This window comes from Saprolegnia parasitica, assembly GCF_000151545.1.
Source record: "Saprolegnia parasitica CBS 223.65 unplaced genomic scaffold supercont2.36, whole genome shotgun sequence".
In the NCBI taxonomy this organism is placed as follows: Eukaryota; Oomycota; class Saprolegniomycetes; order Saprolegniales; family Saprolegniaceae; genus Saprolegnia; species Saprolegnia parasitica.
The window spans coordinates 25,866-47,204 of record NW_012156430.1 but is presented as its reverse complement, the minus strand read 5'-3'; the positions used below and the strand labels follow the sequence as shown (position 1 = coordinate 47,204).

The 21,339-nt window shown below is 58.5% G+C and overlaps 9 protein-coding genes across 9 annotated transcripts; 5 read left to right on the top strand and 4 right to left on the bottom strand.

Moving 5' to 3' along the window:
- Positions 1-2,778: 2,778 nt before the first annotated feature.
- On the top strand, positions 2,779-4,556 carry SPRG_08185 (hypothetical protein; the record flags this gene model as incomplete). Its single annotated transcript, XM_012347430.1, has 2 exons — positions 2,779-3,218; positions 3,269-4,556. 2 exons carry the CDS (start codon positions 2,779-2,781, stop codon positions 4,554-4,556), a joined length of 1,728 nt encoding a protein of 575 aa, XP_012202820.1.
- Positions 4,557-4,632: 76 nt separating this feature from the next.
- SPRG_08184 (hypothetical protein) lies at positions 4,633-7,201 on the bottom strand (the record flags this gene model as incomplete). Its single annotated transcript, XM_012347429.1, has 17 exons — positions 4,633-4,872; positions 4,914-5,000; positions 5,046-5,102; positions 5,149-5,272; positions 5,320-5,414; positions 5,460-5,617; positions 5,666-5,828; positions 5,879-5,889; positions 5,934-6,051; positions 6,096-6,157; positions 6,204-6,306; positions 6,353-6,506; positions 6,557-6,738; positions 6,779-6,854; positions 6,900-6,991; positions 7,037-7,105; positions 7,160-7,201. The coding sequence occupies 17 exons, from the start codon at positions 7,199-7,201 to the stop codon at positions 4,633-4,635; spliced, it is 1,833 nt and encodes a 610-aa protein (XP_012202819.1).
- A 1,000-nt stretch (positions 7,202-8,201) lies between these two features.
- Positions 8,202-8,666, top strand: SPRG_08183 (hypothetical protein; the record flags this gene model as incomplete). The annotated part of the gene is made up of 1 exon (XM_012347428.1): positions 8,202-8,666. The coding sequence occupies one exon, from the start codon at positions 8,202-8,204 to the stop codon at positions 8,664-8,666; it is 465 nt and encodes a 154-aa protein (XP_012202818.1).
- A 118-nt stretch (positions 8,667-8,784) lies between these two features.
- SPRG_08182 (40S ribosomal protein S20) lies at positions 8,785-9,319 on the bottom strand. The gene has a single exon (XM_012347427.1). It carries the CDS (start codon positions 9,248-9,250, stop codon positions 8,882-8,884), a length of 369 nt encoding a protein of 122 aa, XP_012202817.1. The 5' UTR covers positions 9,251-9,319; the 3' UTR covers positions 8,785-8,881.
- An 811-nt stretch (positions 9,320-10,130) lies between these two features.
- Positions 10,131-11,777, top strand: SPRG_08181 (hypothetical protein). Its single transcript, XM_012347426.1, has 4 exons — positions 10,131-10,312; positions 10,364-10,495; positions 10,547-11,131; positions 11,188-11,777. The coding sequence occupies exons 1-4, from the start codon at positions 10,190-10,192 to the stop codon at positions 11,641-11,643; spliced, it is 1,296 nt and encodes a 431-aa protein (XP_012202816.1). The 5' UTR covers positions 10,131-10,189; the 3' UTR covers positions 11,644-11,777.
- Positions 11,778-11,883: 106 nt separating this feature from the next.
- SPRG_08180 (hypothetical protein) lies at positions 11,884-13,673 on the bottom strand. The gene is made up of 6 exons (XM_012347425.1): positions 13,505-13,673; positions 13,064-13,455; positions 12,541-13,014; positions 12,122-12,497; positions 12,033-12,068; positions 11,884-11,979 (listed from the first exon to the last, which is right to left on the bottom strand). Exons 1-6 carry the CDS (start codon positions 13,643-13,645, stop codon positions 11,935-11,937), a joined length of 1,464 nt encoding a protein of 487 aa, XP_012202815.1. The 5' UTR covers positions 13,646-13,673; the 3' UTR covers positions 11,884-11,934.
- A 548-nt stretch (positions 13,674-14,221) lies between these two features.
- On the top strand, positions 14,222-16,094 carry SPRG_08179 (hypothetical protein; the record flags this gene model as incomplete). Its single annotated transcript, XM_012347424.1, has 10 exons — positions 14,222-14,275; positions 14,320-14,439; positions 14,480-14,578; positions 14,625-14,762; positions 14,810-14,913; positions 14,956-15,253; positions 15,297-15,423; positions 15,467-15,598; positions 15,646-15,925; positions 15,979-16,094. 10 exons carry the CDS (start codon positions 14,222-14,224, stop codon positions 16,043-16,045), a joined length of 1,419 nt encoding a protein of 472 aa, XP_012202814.1. The 3' UTR covers positions 16,046-16,094.
- Positions 16,095-17,082: 988 nt separating this feature from the next.
- On the top strand, positions 17,083-18,967 carry SPRG_08178 (hypothetical protein). Its single transcript, XM_012347423.1, has 8 exons — positions 17,083-17,188; positions 17,233-17,327; positions 17,372-17,491; positions 17,540-17,776; positions 17,826-17,929; positions 17,973-18,258; positions 18,308-18,798; positions 18,855-18,967. The coding sequence occupies exons 1-8, from the start codon at positions 17,113-17,115 to the stop codon at positions 18,913-18,915; spliced, it is 1,470 nt and encodes a 489-aa protein (XP_012202813.1). The 5' UTR covers positions 17,083-17,112; the 3' UTR covers positions 18,916-18,967.
- On the bottom strand, positions 18,921-21,041 carry SPRG_08177 (hypothetical protein). Its single transcript, XM_012347422.1, has 2 exons — positions 19,202-21,041; positions 18,921-19,154 (listed from the first exon to the last, which is right to left on the bottom strand). Exons 1-2 carry the CDS (start codon positions 21,005-21,007, stop codon positions 19,017-19,019), a joined length of 1,944 nt encoding a protein of 647 aa, XP_012202812.1. The 5' UTR covers positions 21,008-21,041; the 3' UTR covers positions 18,921-19,016.
- Between the last annotated feature and the right edge of the window lie 298 nt (positions 21,042-21,339).

The following is a 21,339-nucleotide window of genomic DNA, read 5'->3' as shown; positions in this document are numbered from 1 at the left end:
AAATTTTCCTGCGCTGCAGCAGCGCGACGCCGTGCGACTTCTTCGTCAATGTGTCGTTGATCCGGTCGAACGCCGCCTCAGGACGACCGCATCTAGTCAAGGGTATTTTATTGATTCTACACTGACGAGTAATTAAAACTTTGCGCAGATGTGAAACTAGCTAGACGACTCCGACATGTGCACACCAGTGGCCAAGTACACGGTGAACGACATCGCTAAAAATTCACGCCTTCGAGGCGTTCGTGCTCTAGCATTCCCATGCTATGGCTGCCCAACTCAAGGTAACGTTAGCTGTCAAGTGTCTATCTTCGTCATCTTACTGGTGGTTAGGCGGCAACGATCCCGGATCTCGAAGGACGCCTGCACATGATTTACTGTGGCAAACATCTTGTTTCGTACGGCTACATCCCAGCGCTCCCGGACCTAAACAATCCGACCGATTTTTTCAAGGCGGCGAACCTCGAGAGCCTCGTCGACCTTGAGCTCGACAAGGACTATTGCTTCTGTCGGGCATTCATCGCGTTCTCGATGCTCGACCTTGTGGTGGCTTCCACGGTGCAACGCAGACAACGCAGCGAGGGGAGAGCCATCTCCCAGGAAGCAGGCCGTTGTATTGCGTTACGCCACGAAGGCAGATCGAGAGGTATTGAGAAGTGGGACTATGGAAGCCTGCGCCGCGGATAGAAAGATAGGCTGTGCAGGATGAGACCGTCGCCAAGAGGCTCCAACTGGGGTCACTACCGTATAGGGTCGCTACCAGACATCATCCGTACATGGCACCTCGTCATATCCTATCTACACCACGCACGCACAGACTACACAGACTCTGGGCTACTAGCTTCCTGGAGTCATAACTCTCCAGCGATACACGCTTGCATCGGCCTGGCATGGCTTGACCAAACCAGACACAACAACCTGCAGCAACGTCATGGCATCCCTGTGCGGGGGACCGACGAGAGCTCGACGCCTCGGCTGTTTTCGAATGCAAGAAAAACAGTAAGACATTAATTCACTTTCATGGAACATGGCGATCAAGATTGGATGGTAGATGATGGCGTAACGTACTACGTCAGCCATCCGGGCAATCGCGATAGCTATCGCACAGTGTGCGTTGAAACGTTGCAGTGCTCTTGCTCGTACCGTCTCCAAAAGGAGCTGCTGTGCCGTCACTTGTTGGCGGTCCTCCGCGTGGCGGAACAACTCGATCGCGCGCCCGCGACCTTCGGCATGCGCTACACGGTGGCGGCCTCTGCCGAGGCTCATGCTTCAACGGTTGTCAATCTTCCTCGGAGCGAGAGCTTGGAGCTCGACCGCGTTGTCAAGGCGCCCGTGCATCAACCAAAAGCGGGCCGCATGCAACCGGCTCGCATAGCTAGCAACGGCAAAAGCTGCGCGGCTAAAGTCTACCGCTGCCGCAAGTGCAAACTCGTGGGCCATAAAGGCAGCAAGTGTACGCACCGCTGCATCCAGCTCGCTCCTGCCATCCCAACTGAGCGCAGCCCCCTTGGACCAGTGCTTCCTGTCGAAGGTCCGCCGTTGCAATTGCTCCTTGACGACGACGAGTTCGCAACAGTGATGACTACATCAACAGTGACCAAGACTAAATGATGTCGAACAACCTCAATACATTTCGCACAAGACGATCAATCAGCAAATGAATTTACTTATGTGATATCCGCCTCAGATCGTCCGCTCATCTGCAATTGCAGAGTGATGAGGGTGCATGTTTGTCATTTTGGTTGGCTTAGTTGGAAAGTGCTCAAGATAGGTGCGCCTTTGACCGTTTGGGCACTTCTTGTCAGCAACATTTTTGGATTGGGCACATTCTGCAAAAGTGGGCACAAAATGTTAACGGACCCCCAAATTGGGCACAATTTGTCAAAAACCCCGAGCATGGGCCATGGCAATTGGAGTGCCCGGCCAGAGGGAGTGTAAGATACGCCTTGGGTTGACGTCATCAAGAGTGTGCGACTAGCTATACGTGAACACGATCGTCTCGGTATGTAGTTTGTGTCGACACGCGTCGTAAAATGTGTCCTAGGACCGTTGTCTGTTGTGTCGTACATTGAGACTAGAAAGGAGGGAAGGTCCGGGTCAGAGCGCCGGAGGAAGCTTCGTCCGTGCTTTTTGCAACGGTGGTGGACAAAGGTTGTGGCACTACGTAGTAGGTGACACTTGTACGTAGTAGGTGACACTTGTACGTAGTAGGTGACGTTGTTGTGTCGCTCGCATCGTCGCCTTTGCAAGGTATAAACAAACAATGTGCTCGTGGATGCTGGTTGCAGATGCGACCATCGAAGTCAAATTGCACATGCGGCCAAGCAAATAGGTCGAAGTTAAATCAGATTGTTTGATGTACTAGTACTTCAATTTGGCTCTTCACAAGAGACCTCGTTGCGTGAATGTATACATCACGCACGCCGCCTCGATGCGTTGGCTTGGGCTAAAAGTCGAGCGGAGTCAATGCCATAACAGACAATAATGTCTCTATCATAGAGGAATCGGTTCCTAGTTCGAGCGCCCGGTGGAGCGACGTACCGAGTGCTGCTACGCAAAGACATGCGACGTAGCCGTCGTGAGGCGACGAAACGTATGGTACGTCCGCTCGCTACGTTTAGTCTTCAGAGAAAGGACGTTCGTCGTGCATGAGCACTGCACAGCACCCCTGACAGCACCCGGTACGGCAGAATTCAGCCACCTTACGTGATGCGCAGCCAAGTGGTTCGTTTGTGACCAAGGCGCCCAATGACACCTGCAGTTTCCCTTCATCCTCGTGACATGCAAGGCTGCGGCGCGTACTGGACGATCATTGTACCGCCCAAGACGCAGGCCGAAGAGGCTGCCGAAGCTTACCTCTTTGTGCTACCATACGGCCGCAGTCAGTTCTGGGCCTCGCGTCCCATCCGCTTTCGCCGATGGCACCTCTTCTTCGCTGTCTTTTGCGTCCAAGTGATCAGCGGCTCCATGTACGCGATCGCCTCGGCGTTGATACAGCCACTGGACTTGCTCTTCCATGGCAGCGCGACAGCCAACGAGGTCGTTCACGCCTTGTACGTCGCGAGTACAGCCATGGGTATCACCGCCGCTGTGTCGGGTCCGGCTCTGGAGCGCCGCGGGCCGCGCTGGGGCATGGCCTGGGGCACCGTCGGCATGGGTGTTGGCTGCGCGCTGCTGCAAATCGCCGTGCACGTTGCGAGCGAGGCTGTGCTTTATCTTGGGTACGTCGTCGTCACCAGCGAGGACGGATACCGATCGCACGAGTGCGTAGGGCGCTGGTAGCAGGTATCGGCTTTGGCTTTTTGATGCTGTGCTCGACCGCGACGGCGCAAAAGTGGTGTCCCGACATCCGCGGCGTTATCACTGGTATCTCGTGCTTTGGGTGGAGTATTGGGAGCGACGTCTTCTCAGCCTTCTTCCGCCACATCGTCCCGACACCCTTCTCCGGCGGGATCTCGTACGTTTTCTGGGCCTACGCCGCCACGGCAGTGCCCGTCCTCTTTCTCAGCAGCTTGGTGCTCCGCACACCGCCGCCCTCGTTCCACGTCCAAGGCAAGACCATGCATTCGCTTCCCGTCGAGAAGGCGCCGTGCCCGATCAAGATCCAAGACGAGTACCTCAACGTCGGCATGACGCTCGTCAACTATGACATTGTCCGCCGGTCAAGCAACACGACGACGACCCACCATCTCGAAGGCACGGACCGTCGGTACTTTGAGCAAGTGAAAGCGCTGACTCTATTGCAGTGCATTCTCTCGACGGACTTTCTGCTGCTCTACGTGGCGTACGGCGCCAACGCAACCGCAGGCCTCATCATGTCGGAGATGAGCATGATGCTGGACAGGAAAAGTCTCCTTCAGGTGTGGTACTTGGACATATCGGACGACGAAGCCAGAATGTTCCAGCTCATGTCGTTTGTCATCAACGCCATGAGCCGTCTCTTGTACCCGATGCTGTCAGACGTCCTCATTCGCCTTCTGTACGCCAACCCCGCAGCCGCGCGGAAGACGTGTCTCTGGCTCCTCGTACTTGTCCACGCCGTCACGCTCGGCATCGGCTTGAACAACGACAGCTTCCTCACGGATGGCGACGTCTTGACGCACGTCAACCATGTCATTCGGGCCGTCTCGGGTGGTAGCGCGTCCATGATCATCTGCCTCCTCACCGACATGTACGGCGTCTACAACATGGGCACCATGTACGGCTTGATGATCTCCAGCTGGTCCATTGGCATGGTCATCGTCGGCGAGACCTTTGCGGGTGAGCAGAGCGTCTTTTACGATCAGCTCCGCGTTCTCTGGGGTGTCGCGATCGCAGGCTGCATCCTCATGCTGTTTGTGCGCACCAACTCGAAAGACCGGTTCTTCCGCGGCTACCAGCTCACCATCTGCAACAAAATATGGATCCAGTGGCCGCTGCCGTCGACAGCAACGTCGGCGAGCCATGACAACGACATGGTGCTGCTCTCGCCCGACAACAGCCCGATTTTCCTCTGGACGTCCGACGCCGAGATGAGTCAGCACCGCGACCGAACCACGACCCCGTCCCTTTCTGTGTAAAGGTAGTCATAATATGATGCTCATAAATCAATGTGCTGCGGCAGTTTCACGACCGCATGCAACGCAAGATCGAGTGTCAGCTGGAGACAGTCGCACACTCGATCGCGCGCGTCATATCGGCCAGAGACGTGTCGAGCTTGACACGTGCTGTCGAAGCGTACTGCGTGTAGCTTTGCCGGATTTGGACGAGCGCGGACCGCTGCGTCTCGAACGTCTCAACGAGGAGATCACCATACGGGTTGGTGCCGCCGTTGACTTGCTGTGCTTTGAAGGCATCAAACACTTTAACGATGCCATCCAGGGCGGCCGTGAGCGCCTACGTTGCCTCAAATCTCGTATCCAGTTTGGTGAAAATACCTCTTGCGCCCACTGGACCTTCTTGGTAAATACCGTGTCGAATTGCTGAAGCATGGTTCGCCACGCAGAGGCTTGACCTCGCACGCTCTACGCCACGACGTAACTGAATGTCCACTCGGAGGCAATACCCACCTGCTGCAATGAGGCTAGCTCGCCAAGACCTTGCTCCAGCCGCGCTTCGACGCCGCTCTACCCATGTGGTTTACCGCATGATGCTGACTGTGATATATCGTACGAGGTAGGCGTCGAGACGCTGAAGCAGCAGACGCACTCCCTTCTCTCGCTCTTTGTGGGCGCTGGGGAACGGCGGCAGCTCGGCCAAAATGGCTGCCACCGTTGGTCGTGACGGGTGATGGCGCCTAGGCACGGCGTTGTATCGACGCGAAGGAATAATCATTTGATGTACTCGAAGCCAGGGCCAACCGCGTGCGCACAGACGACGGCACCGAGCGATGCTGTTTCTGTCGCCAAGGCTCGTGTTTGCCGAGCGAGATCCCGAGCCTACGAAGGGTTGTGAGCAAAAAAGAAGACAAAAGACGGGCGTACTTGGTCGTGCAGACGCATGGTCGCGGCGTCACTGATCAACGGAGGCGTCACTTCGGTTGCGTCTTTAGCAAAACCGAGCAGTTGTGACGTGAGCTGCGAGAGATGGCTTTCGATCTGCTGCAAGCGATCGAAACGCAAGTGCTCGACGTTGGGCATGTCTACACACTACACTTTCGTACGAGTCTCTCTCTGCAGGGGTACCGTACGCAGCGGGCCATGGCAACTGTGTTGATTGTGCACATCGCGGACGCGAAGCACCTTGTAGTTTTCGTCGAGCAGTCCATCGTCCGAGTGGCGCAGCTTCTGCTCCATACTCGCGCCCAACGATCGGTTGAGTCCAAGTAGCTGGCGCTCGATTTGCTTGATAGTCTATTCCCAGCCATTATATCCTTAGATTATACAAACACGTTGTGTTGTACCTGCTGGAGATCTCTAGGCACAGCCAGCATCCATTTTTCTTGGTCTGGTCGGCACCGGCCTCCTTGGCGTCTGCAAGACCCACTTCAACAGCTTGATTCAACGCATGTAGCAGCGCTTGCAGGTCCGTGACCGCCGATTCTCGTGCAGCCACGGCGTCGAGGAGCATGTCCACCTACAACGCAGTGTCCATACTGTGCTCAATTTGTATCTTCGTACTTGACGCTGCAGCTGGTGGTTCTGGGCTTTCAAGAGGCGGACGCGGCGCTCGGCGCTGGGTCCTAGTTGTGACATGTCGTCGCCGCGTCAAATCGGTTTGAAATAAACCTTGCAGAGGCTCGTCGGAACTTTTGAGGAGCGTCGCATTGAGCCCTTCGAGATGATCAATTTCTTTGCGCAACGCTTCGTTCTCGAGCAGCGCTGCTTGTAGCTAGGAAATACGATATTGGGACTTGATGCGCGCCTCTAAAATATACCTTGGGGTCGACTTTGGGCTTGGTCGGCTTGGGGGCCGTCGTCACTCGCTGCATTTCGGGGGCGACCTCCTCGACCTGGTTAGAGGAGGGGGGCTTGGGGGACGCCGGGCGCTTAATGACAGCTTTAGCGGGCTTGGCCGGGATCAAGGCAGCGCTCCGCGGGGCGTGATGGCCTTGGTCTCGGGCTCGGTGGTCGAGACCCACATCGGCTTGTCGTCCATGGTCGATGGCCGCGCCTTGGGCTCCAGGAGCGGGAGGAGAGCGCTGCCCGATCGTTTCTTCTGCGAAGACTTGATCTTTGTGAGCAAGATGCGAATGGCCTGGTACGTGCAGTCTTTATCGAGGACGAGGCGCTGCCATGTTACGAGCGACGGCGCGCCCATGCGCTACATGTTCATCAGCACATGCATCTCTACAGCATCCTACCGCCAGTTCCTTGGCGACGACCTTCATAAAGCTGGCGCGATACGAGTCTTCCTTCTTGCGCAGCGCGTCCTTGGACCTACGCAGATGCTGCTCCTGGATCATCGCGGGCGAGCACGCGTACATGGCGCCGTCGGTCTTCTCAAAGGCGCGTTCCTGCTTGCGATCGGCTGCAAGGTTCTTGAGCTCTTCGTAGATGGGCTCGGACGACCCGTTCTACGCGCAGGTTCTCTTGTATTGGCGTGGACGACGCTCTCGTACCTTCTCGAGCAGCAGGAGCAGCACCTTCTCCTTCGTCTTCCAGGTCATGTCCTGCAGCTGGAGAGGGCTCTACATGCACACATACGCGCCGTCAACCTTCCATCGCTGGCGCCATCTTCGTACGATCCCCGGGATCTGGAGCTCGGTCGCCAGCTTCTCGGCCATCGCTCTCTGCTCCGCGTCGGCGGGAAAACGACTTTCAGCCGGATAATATGTCAATATCCGGAAAGATCTGGCCTGCCAAGACCACGCTGCCGTTCCAGCAACGGCGATAGGAGCGAGCTTGCATCGATAACCCGATATGGCAAGAGCCACCAAGTCGAGCTTCTATCCATCGGCGCAGCCACGCAGCTGGCAGCAAGCTCTGGCAGCAGTGTTCAAGCCAACAAGTGGACGTCGTATGAGACGAGAGCTGTTGAAAGAGAGTCTACTAGGACCGACTACGTAGTAGATACCAGCGTAGTACACCAATACCAGTTGGACTGCTGCAAGCGCTTGATAGAAGCAGCGAGCTGGGTACTACGAGAGGAAGGGGACGGTTGCGATCTGCCTCCTTTTGTAACCGACGGAGCAACTGACGGAACATGGTCCACGGATGATGAGATCGCGCTATCGTACAGCTAAGCGCTATCGTACAGGAGTGGTTCCAAGCAAAAACATGTACAGTAGTCGTCTTGATTACAGTGTAGAACTCGCTTCGACCCCGTAAACACGCAGCCACGGGTGCGACGTCGGATAACAGGCGCTCGTGCTCCACGTCTTGTCCTCGCTACGTCCTGTCCTCAACATCATGTTCATGCTGACGCAAGGATTCGCTCGAGAAAAACACTCCGCGCAACCTCGAAAAGGCGCGACCGTATGATACAGCGCCATTTGGGTTTGCACTTGGGACTTCATCGCTCTTCGCCATCGCAACGTAATGAAAGTTCCACATGGCGCAGATTGCAAGTCGACTTTAAGATGGCGTTTCGGTCGTTCGCTCCGTCGTCGACGGCCCCGCGGCAGCTTTACCACCTCCTTACAAGCGCCGTCGTGCCGCGACCGATCGCCTGGGTACACTCGACCGACGTACCTGCACTCGAGACTCCTTCCTCACGCACGATGCATCATTAGGTTAGCACGCGCAGCGCGGCCGGTGCCTCCAACCTTCTCGTTCTTCAACGTCATGAGCATCGACCCGCCGGTCCTCTCGATCACACAAGTCTACCCCAAGCCAGGCGAAGACAAGGACACGCTTGTGAACCTCCGCGCGACGAACGAATGCGTCATCAACTTCGTTCCTGCCGATATGGCCGAGCTCATGAACGCGACGTCGAAGGACTACCCGCACGGCGTGAGCGAGATCGACGAGCTTCACATCCCGATGATTCCAAGCACGCATGTGAATGTGCCTGGTGTGGCGGCGTCGCCGATCCGCATGGAGTGCAAGCTCCGTGACGTTCTTGAAATTGGCAACGGCAAGACCATGCTCCTGGATGTACTCGAGTTTCAAGTCAACCAAGCGCTCTTCTCGGACGACGATACCATTGATGGCAGCCGCGCAACGACGCTCGGCCGCATGGGTGACAACGACTACACAACGACGTCGCAGCTCCTCGAGATGCTGCGGCCGCCGCCATTCTCTTCTTGATCAATAGACTCGATTAACTAAACATCACGTGCAGTCGCTAGTGTCGTTGTGCAGGTGGTTAGCACAGAGGTGCGCGATAGTGGCGAGCTTCCTTCCTCCTCTGCAGCATCCGTGGTTTAAGAAACAAGACTGGAGATTTGAATATCGGTGCAAATGCCCCACGCGTGCTTTCGCAGGCGCAACGTCTCATGTTATCACAAGGATGGTCGAGTGATTTAGTTCGAGTCGGCGATCGTGACTTCGACCTCGACACCGGGTTCGATCGAGATCGACGTGATCTGCTTGACGATCTCCGACGGCGAGTAGAGATCGATGATGCGCTTGTGGATGCGCATCTCGAAGCGGTCCCACGTGTTGGTACCCTCACCGCACGGCGACTTGCGCGTCGTGAGGCGGAGGATCTTGGTCGGAAGACGGACCGGGCCCGAGACCTTGAGGTTCTTGTCGACGGCGCCCTTCTTCAAGTCGGCGCAGACCTTCTCGAGGTTCTTGACGTTGAGCGACGAGAGCGTGATGCGGATGCGGTGGATGCGCGACTCCTCGCCTTCGAAGGCAGCTTGCTTGGTGGGCTTTTGCACAGACATTGTATTTAGATCTGGATCGAGGAGCGAATGCGGCGGTAACCTGAACCCAATCGATTCGAAAATACTACAGGTGCAGATGCCAGCGCCCGAGTCGCCCGCCACCAATCACTTCATAGGGACTTTGCACCAATCGCCAGGCATCCGGATAAAAAGCTGCCCACACGCTGCCACGTCATTGTGGCGTGGATGGCGGAGGCATGCGAGTTCGCATCGCGCGCGGCGTCGTCGGACAAGACAGCCTCCATGGGCGCTGTGCCCAAGGACGCGTGGATGGTCCTTTGAGGCAACGATGCGACATATAGCTTGCACAGGCCTAGCGTTGGTTAAGCCTCGAGCATCGCATGGGAGCCTCGCAGCAACCATACATGTATTATACCAGTGTGATGCCAACGGCCTTGGAGAGCCGTGAAGGCGCCACGAACAAAGCCAGACTATATTCACGACGCTGTCGGTCACCCTAGGTGCTCTCGACGAGTGCATCGCGCCAGGAGAGGTGTTCGAATGGGACGGTGCCGGAGCTGTTCTGTCGTGGCGACTGCTGGGACCAACATACTTTAACAGAATGACCGGAAAGCGATGGCTTTTTGCTACTATACGCAGCATGCCTAGCCCACGAGAGCTGCGTCCACTTGGGTCTGCGGCGGCCGAAGGCGCCGGCGTCGTCAGTAGCAGCAGCAGGTTATCCGGACTGGTGACGACCGCCATGGGGTCGTGAACAATCTTTTTAATATCGACCATTACATACCAATATTAAGTATAGGTTAAAAGAAAGAGTATTAAAATTGCGACTCAAAAACATTAAAATGGATCCCGCCAGAGTATACAAACATCCAGTGCAATTCGACAGCAGGGGTTTGCGGCTCCGGATTTGAGGATTCGGAATTGCCGGAGGTGGTACAGTCGCAGACGCGAAACTACAGCCGAGACCACCCAAGCGCGATGGCAGGATACGACCCCCAGTACGTAGGCAAGCCCGACGCCAGCGAGAAGGCCTCCATCGAATCCAAGGTCCAGGCCAAGCTCACGGAAGTGCTGGGCGTTGAGGTCGAAAGCGTCATGGCGGTACGATTGTGTCTCCAGGAGCGCGAGGCCCATGCTGGCCATGGCTTGTAGGAATACGTCGTTGTCATGGTCTACAACTCGAAGAGCATGGGTCAGATCCGCACCGACTTGGACGACTTTATGGGCGCCGACGGCGCCGAGACCTTTGTCCAGTGGCTGTACGCGCTTCTGGCCGGCCCGCCGGTACGACCCACGATGCTGCCGTCTTGTAGCCGTTAGTCACGTATGCTGTAGGCGACTCCCACACCGGAAGCGGTCGAGCCCGAGATTACCACCCAAGCGCCAGAGCCCGCATCGACCACACCGGCGGAGGAAGCCCCCAAGCGCGTCATCAGCCTTTCGCGCCCGGCGCCCGCTGTGGAAGCAAAGGGCACGGTGCGCATTATCGGCAAGAAGTCGGACAAGGAGCTCGAAGAGGCCATGCGTCGGCGCTCGGAGCGCTTTGGTCTTCCCCAAAAGGAACGTGCGTCGCAGAACGAGCCGTCGAATGGGTCGAAGCCGTCGATCACGGACCGCCTCGGCAAGACGCAGGACACCAGGCAGCAAGGGCCGCGCAAAGACGACCGTCGTGACGACGATCGCCGGGATACCAACCGCCGGGACGCCAACCGCCGCGATGACAACCGCCGTGGCATGGACAACCGCGACAACAACCGGAAGCGACCCAACGATTCCAACAACGACGACGAGCCCCGATCGAAGAAGCCTCAGTTCGACGACCAGCGGCAAGGCCCGCCGCGTGGCTTCCCTCCGGGCGGCTACATGCGCGGTCCTCCCCACATGTATGGCGGTGGCTTCCCGTACGGCATGCCTCCTCCGGTAAACTTCCTCGTTGCCGCATCTCGTCCTGTGATGACTCATGAAGTGACGACTAGGACTTTATGTATTACCCGCCGCCGCACCACATGGGCGGTCCCCCTGGCTACGGCATGCCCCCCTATGGCATGCGTGGCCCGTACATGCCTCGCGGCCCGCACGGTGGTGCGCCGCGCCCGTTCACGAACCGCAAGTGGGTCAACCCGGCGACGGTAGCCGCCACGCGACGCCCCGGCCGCAGAAGGTGGCGCCGAGCCTGTACAAGTAGCCGCTCCGGATGCCTCGACGAATGCCACGACGAATGCCACGACGAATGCCACGACGAATGCCTCGGCGAATGCCGAGCCGACGCCTGCGCCGATGCCGGCCCCGGGTTCCACGGTGCGCCGCAAGGCAACTTTTTTGGGTACCCCCGCCCCCGGTTCCAAAACAAGACGTGGGTCCGCCCCGAAGCGGTGGTCGCCCCCGAAGCCAACACGGAGGCGCTCTCGGCCAGCTTGCCCAAGACGCCGTAAAACGCGCGACGCCACCCCCACCCCTTAGGACCCCTTAGGACACGACTAGTCTTCACGATAAGCCACTGACGAATTTGACCCTCCCCCTATGCATGACAACACAAACATTGATATTATACTATTTATTAAGCCACTATTTATAATGACATGATCTTCTTGTCTACTCTTCTTGTTTCGTTAACAGTGTCGTCGTGCCAGCATTGCGTTGAGCCCAACGCGCCTGTGCTCTCAAGTCGATGTGGAGTGTCAAGGATCAATTGAGCAAGTTTTAGTCTCCGAGCGACAGGACGCCTATCTCTTGTTGCCTTCAATCTTGGTGTCGATCGTCATGTAGTTCTAGACGCAGGCACGAGTATGAGACAACGAGTCGGTGGCATGTTGCAACATACGTCCGCGTTGGGGTCGTAGCCCATGCGGTATTGGTCCTAATGCCATCATCATGATCGTCCAGGAGCTCATTCTACCGATGTCAACGTACATCAATGTGCTTTTTGAACTTGAGTTTCGCCGTCATCCAGCTCGTCGGGTCGTTGTCGTCGTCGTCGGGCGCGTCGCTGTCTTCGCTGAGCACTTGGCCGTGGTACGTCTCGGTGCTCTTGGCCGTCTTGGTTTTCGAGACCGTGTGCACGTGCATGAGCGTGTTGCGGAACTTTTCGAGGCGCTCGAGCGTCTTGGCTTGGCGGTCGCCGATCGATTTCTTTTGCGCCAGGTACTTTTGCCGGCGCAGCTGGAGCGGCGTCAGCATCTCGTGGAACGCCTTCTCGTCGTCCAGCTTTTGGGCTTTAACGCCCGTGACCACGTGCACGGCCTTGTTGGCCTTCTTGAGCTCGTCCTTGAGCGCCGTGTACTCGTCTCTACGCCATTTTTGTTTCAATGTGTACAGCTTCCACGACGTACTTGGCCTTTTCCTTTGCCTTCCGCGCGCGCTTTTGCGCCTTGGTTTCGATCGCAGACAGATCCGTCTCGTCTTCGAGCGCCTCCTGCGCAAGCTTGGGCGTCGCCGTCGATTGGACGTTGGTCGGCTTCTTCTTGAGCTTGTTGGCAATGAGTGCCTTGAGCGACGAGACGTCGCCGGACGCGGCAGACAGCGCGTCGTCCCGGTCGGTCGATGACGACGGCGTCTGATGGTCCTCGGGACGCACGAGTGCGATCTTGGTTTGGAGCGACTGGTCCACACGCTTGCTGAGCTTCTTGTCGTTCGTCAGCACGTCGTGGCTACTCATCGGGCCCTTCTTCTTGGGCATCGCGACGAACGCGTCTTCAGCCTCGTCGCCAAACGAGAGGAGCTTCAAGTCCTTTGTCGCCTTGCGCTTGTTCTTCTTGGGCTTGTCCGTCGCGTCCGCTGTCATTGTCGTCGTCGCCTTGATCGCGCTACATTGCCATTCATTCGGCGTCAAAGAGGTGAAAGGCGAAAAGGTACCGCGGTACGATGTCGGGGAATGGATTCCAGAGGATGTCGATGCCGAGAAGCTTGACGGGCTCGACCGGGCGCTCGTTCCCGCCCGTCTCAATGTCGTTGACCGTGAGGAGGTTGAAGATCGTGTTGCCCGTGACCTTGCCAAAGATCGTGTGCTTCCGGTCGAGAAAGTCGCAGTTGTCGAGCGTGAAGAAGAACTGACTCTTGTTCGTGTTGGGCTTGTTCGAGTTGGCCATGGCGAGGAGGCCACGGTGGTTGAAGCGCAGGCGCGAATGGAACTCGTCCGTAAACGGCTCGCCGTAAATCGACTCACCACCGTCGCCCGAACCAGTCGGGTCGCCGCCTTGGATCATAAAGTTGGCAATGATGCGGTGGAAGATCGTGTTGTCATAGTACTACAAGGCGAACACCATGAGCATGCTGGCTGGTCGATGGAGAACGTACATGCTCCATGGCGAGCTGGATGAAGTTTCGCACCGCCTTGGGCGCCTGCTTGGGCCAGAACTCAATGTCGATGTCGCCAAAGGACGTGCGCATGAGCACCTTGCCCTCCGTGTCGGGCTCCGTGATGTAGATGTTGGACATGCTGCGGCTTGCTGCGGCGACCTCGAATTGCCCGACAGTGGATATGCGTTGTTGGCAGACACGTCTGATGTATTCATTTTGAAAGGGTACTAGGAGTCAAGGTACACACAACGATCGAATATAAAAGGTAAACGCACCGAATCAAGCATCGGGTGCGTGTTTCGGAGGCGGCTCGAAAATCTATTTTTAGCTGCAAAAAATTGAGCCCACTTTTGCGCGCTCACCGGAGACCATGTTGCTGCTTACACCGCTTGCTTGGTAGTGCATGCTTGCGAAGCCAAGATACGTCTTGATAAGAGCACCACCCATTGCAACCGCAGTTGCAAGCGGTACTCCTGTCGTCGGTCGGCGCACCACAAGTACCCGATGATCATTCTGGCTCCATCCAGCAGCTCGATGCTGAACATCCCAGCATGGCCTCGGGACTCGCGTCTCAAGCTGATCTTGAACTGGTGGCGACTGGCGACCAGAGGGATTGTTGGCGTTCTTTTCTTCGACGTCCAGCCGCTCGATCCGAGGAAAGGTCGCGTGCGTTACGCATCCTTGTTGTACGAGGTCGGGTTGCCAATACACTGCATGAAGGCGAACCTGATCTACGACGCATCGTCCGTGCGCAACGACGCCGGCCATGTAAACGCTTCATGTACATGCCTTCAAGCGACCATCCTGTCTAGGCGTCGTCATACAAATGGCTACTGCTGCTGCTGCAATGCCTCTTGTCGGCAATGAACCAAGCGCTTTGCTTTTCGTACGCGCCGATATCTCGCATCGCCGATACGGCGTGGCAGCACGAGGTACCACAGCGCCATACCGCCATATCTATAAACGCATTAGGTGCACTCGTCGTCGCTCATCACCATCTTCTTTCTCGTGTACCTTCCGTTTGCATTTTTGGGCTCGTGGATCTTGGACCTGCGCGGGTGGCGCGTCGGCGTACGACACTATCTCCATCGTTCCTTGCGAAACCACGTTTTCGCAGGTGCTGCTCGGTGCCTTTGTCCAAGCGGTTGGCGCCATCTTCCGCGCCGTCTCGTCCAACATGGACATGGCCTTTCCCATCGCCAAGGTCTTTCTGATCATCGGCCAAGTCTTGGCCGCGATCGGCATGCCGTTCATGGTCTCTCTGCGTGTGGTCGAGACACCATAAACGCATGCGCTTCGTAGGTCAACTCGCCGCCCGTGCTCTCAGCGCTGTGGTTCCCGCCCCACCTCCGCGCCCGCGTGACGTCCATGGGCGTCAACAGCAACCAGCTCGGTATCGTTGCCGTGTACGTCTATGTCCATTTCGCCACGTCTAATGGAACCCACAGGTACTTGGCCGCGCCGGTCCTCGTGGCGGGGCCGGCGGACCTGGCAAAATGGGACAGGCTCCTAGCGATGTCGGCCACGGCCTTGTTTCTACTGGCGTTCGTGTGCTTTCGCGTCCCAAAGTACCCGCCGATGATCCCAAGCGCGTCCGGCGCCTACGACTACCGGCAGTGGGTCACCGCGTTCCACCACCCTGGCTTTAGCCTCACGGTGTTCGTCTTTGCCGTGGCCGAGATGGCCGAGAACGTCCTCGCCGCGCTGCTCAACCGCTTGGCGTCACCCCAACACGGCTTTGCTCGCGTACTCCACCAACACCTCGTGTATATTTGAGAGGTGTGTCTAGACCACCCAAGGCGCGATGGGTGCGGCGTTCATTCTGAGCTCGGTCCTTGGCGGCTTCCTCGTCGGGTCGTGCGTGGACGCGTCGGGGTCGCACAAGGCCGCGATCGTCGTCTGCAGCCTCGTCGCGGGTGCGTGCCGCTTCTTTGCGTCGCCTCCGACGCGGGCGCATAGGCGGACTCTTGCTTGGATTTGGGTACGTGGTCGCGGCGGTCGATGTGACGTGGCACGTGTCCGGCTCGTTTGCGCTGCTCGTCGCGTTTGGCTTCTTCCTCGGCCCGTTGCATCCGATTGCTGTCGAGCTTGGTGGGCGAGCCGTGATGCAAATCACGCGACTGACTCGATAAGACTAGGCGCCGAGTGCGCGCACCCGACGTCCGAAGCTACGGTGGCGGCGCTCCAGCAACTGCTTGGGAACGCCTTGTCGGCACTCCTGCTTCCGCTCCTGAGCCTTCTACAGCACTGGCTCGAGGGCAACGCAGCCGCGGCATTGATCGATGACGACGATGAGGACGACAGTAGTAGCAGCAGCGACGGCCCCACCGTTTTAGGACAGTGGTGGCAGCTTCTCGCCACGCCGGTGGGGGTCGTGTCCCTGCTCTTGCTTTTCGCCGGCATCATCTTCACGCAGTAGTACGTTTTCTCTTCTGCCTCTTCTTCTGCATGATGCACACAACCTGGCGTAGTCGCGGCGCGTGGAAGCGGTCGCAGTACGCGGCTGTGCCGCCGGGCAGACCCCATCTCGGCATCTAGTCATTGTCGTCGTCGTGCGTAAACATAAGTGGTAGCGTTGCTGTTTCCAGCGCATCGTGCGGACTGAGGAGACACCGTGCTGCATCGCGCTCTCTTAATGGACGAGCGACGGGTGTCGACTGCTCCGTCCTTGCCTCGTACCGTGCAGGAAGTACGGTCTTCCAGCACAGAGTGCTTCCAACGAGAACGCATCTGCTCGTATGCAGAGGAGGAGGATGCGATGAACCAGATCGTTGACGGCAACGAATGACTCGCGGTAAAGACAGCGCGCAACAGAGTGGCCTCTCATCGCAATCCAGTCACTGTCACGGCCGTGGGACGAACTGTCGGTCCAAGCTTCAAGGCAGTGTGGAACCGCGCTTCAAGGGTCCAGAACACGACTCTTTTATAGCTTTTGACGATACGGAGCGCTGGCGACGACGATCCAGTCGTGTCCAGGATCACTTTCGGCCCACCTTGTACACTGCACTGTTCACGGCGTCGCTTGAGACAGGCGGCACGTGACGTGGCGCGACCCACCGCTCGTCCTTGAATCTTTCAGTCGACTTGGGCGACGGCGATTGGCTGAAATTACACCACATGCCAATTCTGACGCCGTCGTGCGCTCGGGCATCTCGGTTGTACCTCGTCCGCCTCCTGCTGCTGCTGTCGCTTCACGCTAGTCGGCGCGATCGCTATCGTTGAAACAAAGAGAGAGCACTCTCGGGTTGGCTATCCCGTCCAGCGCACCTGCTCGGAACCGTTTCCGGCGTCTCTTCTCTGCGGCCGTGGGGCCGCCGCGACAACCCCTTTCTGGACGGGATTCGCCAGAATAGGCGCGCGGTATAGAGAGCAATCTGCCGCGTTGCGGCTGCGTGGCGCTGGCGCGACGCTTCCTCGAGGCGGGTAATCGTGCCGTCGCGAGTACCTACATCTTATCGCTGCTCGACGGCGCGCCACATCACGACTGCCACGCAACGTGCGACACGCCAGGTGGCATTAAGAATCCAACTAGCGTTTCAGTATACTAGCAAGGACTCTGACCAGTCGCAGTTTCAATTTCAACACCCGGCACGAGCACTCATCGCATGGCCCCGCCAAAGCACAAGCATGCCTCCTTGGATACGACATCGCAGCATCGAGACCCGTCGCCGCGCCTTCCCGGTACGTCGAGACACGTGCTACTAGTTAGGCTCATGCCCTCGCAGCCTATGGCACCTTTGAAGAGAGCGACGGCGTGCCCTCCGCACCCTACTGCACCTTTGAGGACAACGACGTCATGGCGTCGCCCGAGTTCTACCAGGTATAAAGTGCACTGCGCGTTCACAAAAAGGCTCATGGACCTAGCCCCGCCACGTGAAATGGGTCATGGTCGCCCTCCTCTCGCTCCTCTCGGGCTTGAACCAAGCGATTTGCTACTCGTACGCGCCGATCGCCAAGATGGCCGAAGCGTCCTGGGACTATGGCGTACGACTTCCTCCATCTGTATGCATGCCCATGCGACGCGCGTACTAGGTCGAGTCGACGACGCTCATCACCATCTACTTTATCGTGTACCTCCCGTTCGCGTTCGTCGGCTCGTGGGTCATGGACAAGAAGGGCCTGCGCTTTGGCGTGCTTCTCGGCGCGATCCTCCAAGCGGTCGGCGCGTCCGTGCGGTACCTTGCGACTGCGAACCACGTCGACGCGTCGCTCCAAGTCCCCTTCCTCGTCCTCGGGCAGACACTCGCCGCCATGGCCATGCCCTTTATGGTATCGTCGTAATTCTCATGCGCTCGCCTCCTCATATGCATCGTGTTAGGTCAACTCGCCGCCGATGCTCTCGGCGCTGTGGTTCCCGCCGTCCCAGCGCGCGGCGGCCACGTCGATCGCTGTCAACTGCAACCAGCTCGGCATCGCCGTCGTGTACGCTCGTTCCGACATGCGATGCAGCGCTCATGCTGAGTAGGTACCTCTTGACGCCGTTCTTGGTGCACTCGCCCGACGACGTGGCGCCGTGGTCCGGTCTCATCGCGCTCCTCGCATTGCTCTCGACGACGCTCGCATGCTGCTTCTTCCAGCGCTCGCCGCGCTTTGTCCCGTCGTCCTCCTCCTACGACGCCACGCAGTGGCTCGCAGCCTTCCACCATGACGGCTTTGGCTTGACCGTGCTCGTCTTCTCGATGGCCGAGACCGTCATCAACGTGCTCTCGTCGATGCTCACGCACATCCTCAACGTCGACGGCTTCTCCAAGGTCAGATCTTATTGCACTATCGATCTCATACAAATGGGTTGCATCGTAGACGCAAGAGGGGCTGATTGGCGCGGCCTTTATCGTGAGCGCGCTCTTTGGCGGCCAATGCCTCTCGGCGTACGTCGACGCGACGAAAGCGCACAAGAAAGCGCTGACGGTCTGCCTGGTCTTGACGGCGATCGCGCTGCTCCTCTTCGAATTCGTACTGGCCGTGGCCGATGAGTTGCCCTACCACGTGGTCTGGACGCTCGTGTGCCTCATGACCGCGGGCCTCTTCCTCGGACCGCTGCAGCCGATTTCGCTCGAGCTCGGCGTCGAGTGTGCGCACCCGACGACCGAAGCAACCGTCGCCGCGCTCCAGCAGCTCTGCGGCAACCTCCTCTCGGCGATCGCGGTCCCGCTCCTGAGCATCCTATCGCACTCGGAAGAACCCATCGCGGATGACTTTGGCGACGCGACGACGTGGCTCGACATGCTCGGCACGCCCCAGGCGGTGCTAAGTGTTGCGCTCCTTCTGACCGCTGTCGCCTTTTGCCACTTGTACGTTTCTATTCCTCGATGGGAAGACATGTCTCATAGCGTGCGCATGGTTATAGCAAGGGCAAGTTCAAGCGCTTTGCCAAGGAGTCCAACTCGTCCGAAGACATTCTTGTGTAAGCCGTGTAAATGTTGCATGTGGGAATGAATATATGATGGTGTTAACAATGGGCGTACTGGAGGGTGTGGCTACGATGCTACGTACAAGAGGCACGCATGAACTAGGCTGCGGTCGCGAGCTCGGAACCTGGAACGGGCGCCGTCGTCGACGCCTTGGGCACGTGCATGAGACTCCAGCCGAGGGCGATCGTGCGTGCGGCCGACCCGAACCGGCTGTGCTTTGGCCGCGCGTTTCCCTCCTATAGCCCAACGTACTGAGACTCGATTGCGAGTCGCCACGACATACCTGGTTGCTAATGACCGTGTCCAAGAGGCTGCTGCTCTGGCGAACCATCGGCGATCGCATCGCGGGCAACGCAACAGCTTCAACGCTGACGTCGTCGTCGTGGTCCGGTAGAGGCGCGGGCATTTCCACGTCGCGCGCTTCTTCGCGCAAGGACGCCAGAGCGTGTTGGGCTGCGAGCTGGCGATCCTTCTCGGCGAGGACGGCTTCGTAGCTGGCAATCTGTTGGCGCAGCGCGTCCATCTCGGCGCAGCGACTGCTGTCGAGCGCGTCCTTTTCGTCTTGCAGCGACGCCAAGCGCGCACTCGCCTCGGCGAGCTGGTGCCGCAAAGCAGTTGGCTCCCGCAGTGCGATCGCAAGGGCTTCCTTGTCAGCGCGTGCGTCCTCGATCGCCGCTGCTTGCGCGGCGTGGAGGCGGGCGATCTCGGCGGCGCACACGTCGAGCTGCGCGGCCGCGACCAGGTTGCGCCGCCACAGGAGCGCAATGATGCCGAGCACGATGGCCCAGAGGACGACAAGCACCGGCGACGCATGGTCGGCGACATGGGTCGGGCAGCTACCATGGCCTTTGACGTCGACAAGGATCGGCGCGGCAGGCGCCACGACAAGCACGTCAGCGTCGACGGCCGGAATGAGGTCGATGGCGCACTGCAGCATGGCAGTGTCGGCATCATGATAGGATCTGGTCAAGTTGCCTCGAGTGCGGTCCAAGACGGCGTGGTGGAGGTACCTGCCGCTGGACACGGGCCGCGCCGGCGCCAATACCGTCTCTGTCGTCGTCGTGTCGTCATCGTAGCTGCTTTGTTCATCTTGTTCGATGGGTGTAGTACCCTGCGCCGGCACGGTCTCTGCCAGCGCATCGTGCACGGTCGCCGACTCGATCGGAGCGACGTCGACAAGCGCTGCAGCATCATCGTCGTCTTGGCGTGCTGGGTCGTCAACGATCGCTGCAGATTCAGGCGCAGTAGAAAAAACAGGGGCCATGGGGCCAGCCAAGAGGGGCTGCGACATGGGCGTATCGGTCGGAACTGACTCTTCGTCGTCCAGATCCGTGACCTCGAGAACGTCGTCGTCCGAGGTGACCTCGAGAACAGGCGCATGGACTTTGGCTTCGTCGCCGCCGTCGTCCACGGTCTCTGGCAAAGGTAGCGCGTCTGGCGTTGGCTCGGATATGGCGCTCTCGGCCGTTGGGATCGTCGTCGACAGCTCGGGCGTTGGGTCGAGGAGGTCGGCGCTATCGATCTCTTCGATGACCTTGGCGACATTCTCGACGCTCGGTGCTGTTGCATTGGAAATGACGTTGGTTGGCGCCGGGGCATATGGCAGAGACAGGCCGGCCTTGCTCATGCGCTTCCAGGCTTCTGTGCGCGCAAAGGCGAGCTCGAGCGTCGTTAGACACATGGACGGGTCGAGCATGTGCGGGTGGTTGGCTTGGACCGCGACGTAGTGGCAGATGCGACTGGCGAGACTCTCTGCCGGCATGTCGACCCACTGCCATAGCAGGTCGTTGACGACGAGGAAGACCGCCTTCTCGTCCGTGGCCCACGCAGCTGTCGTGAGCGCCTCGTACACGACCTTGCAGCGCGTGCTTGGCAGGCCATGCGCGGCGCAAAAGTCGGCCAAGTGCTGCTGCAGCGCGTCTCGGTTGTCTTCAACGATCAGAGGCAGCGGCAGTGGGACGACCAGCGGAGCGTCACCGATGTAGACGGGGAGGAGAAGCGGGACCGGCGGCGGCAGCGCCAGCGCTCCCGGAGGCAGGTCCGCTATCGCCACGGACGCGAGCGCGACCGCTAGCCACTGCCTCATCATGGACGGACGCGAACTGGCCGTCCAAAAGTTGAATTCGAAAAATGGATCCGTGTAAATCACACGCACACACGTGTGAAAGGCACGTTATCCGAAAACGCACACCGCCCACGTGTGGGAAACCTCGCCATCTTGGCACGTCAAGCATAGTGAGTCTTGCGGTGTGGTATCCGGATACCGTAGTGGCATCGACGGCCAATGTCAGCTCTTATCGTGCACGTCATCAGCTCCTGGTCACCGTCTTTGCTGCTTCTCGCGGCGCCGACACGTTGCCTGCAGGACCTTTCAGGGGACACTCTGCTCGTATAGACACTGACGCCGTTCCTGGTCGGCTC

What these genes read in the sequence shown, in the direction of transcription:
- SPRG_08178 (XM_012347423.1), top strand. Translation starts at nt 17,113, where the DNA reads ATGGCCCCGCCAAAGCACAAGCATGCCTCCTTGGATACGACATCGCAG. An exon ending in CCCGTCGCCGCGCCTTCCCG is followed by an intron (nt 17,189 to 17,232) that starts GTACGTCGAGAC and finishes ATGCCCTCGCAG; the next exon opens with CCTATGGCACCTTTGAAGAG. An exon ending in CGTCGCCCGAGTTCTACCAG is followed by an intron (nt 17,328 to 17,371) that starts GTATAAAGTGCA and finishes TCATGGACCTAG; the next exon opens with CCCCGCCACGTGAAATGGGT.
- SPRG_08181 (XM_012347426.1), top strand. Translation starts at nt 10,190, where the DNA reads ATGGCAGGATACGACCCCCAGTACGTAGGCAAGCCCGACGCCAGCGAG. An exon ending in AGGTCGAAAGCGTCATGGCG is followed by an intron (nt 10,313 to 10,363) that starts GTACGATTGTGT and finishes CATGGCTTGTAG; the next exon opens with GAATACGTCGTTGTCATGGT. An exon ending in CGCTTCTGGCCGGCCCGCCG is followed by an intron (nt 10,496 to 10,546) that starts GTACGACCCACG and finishes CGTATGCTGTAG; the next exon opens with GCGACTCCCACACCGGAAGC.
- SPRG_08182 (XM_012347427.1), bottom strand. Translation starts at nt 9,250, where the DNA reads ATGTCTGTGCAAAAGCCCACCAAGCAAGCTGCCTTCGAAGGCGAGGAG.
- SPRG_08177 (XM_012347422.1), bottom strand. Translation starts at nt 21,007, where the DNA reads ATGATGAGGCAGTGGCTAGCGGTCGCGCTCGCGTCCGTGGCGATAGCG. An exon ending in ACACGGTCATTAGCAACCAG is followed by an intron (nt 19,155 to 19,201) that starts GTATGTCGTGGC and finishes GTTGGGCTATAG; the next exon opens with GAGGGAAACGCGCGGCCAAA.
- SPRG_08180 (XM_012347425.1), bottom strand. Translation starts at nt 13,645, where the DNA reads ATGTCCAACATCTACATCACGGAGCCCGACACGGAGGGCAAGGTGCTC. An exon ending in AAGGCAAAGGAAAAGGCCAA is followed by an intron (nt 12,498 to 12,540) that starts GTACGTCGTGGA and finishes AAAATGGCGTAG; the next exon opens with AGACGAGTACACGGCGCTCA. An exon ending in GCTACGACCCCAACGCGGAC is followed by an intron (nt 11,980 to 12,032) that starts GTATGTTGCAAC and finishes GCCTGCGTCTAG; the next exon opens with AACTACATGACGATCGACAC.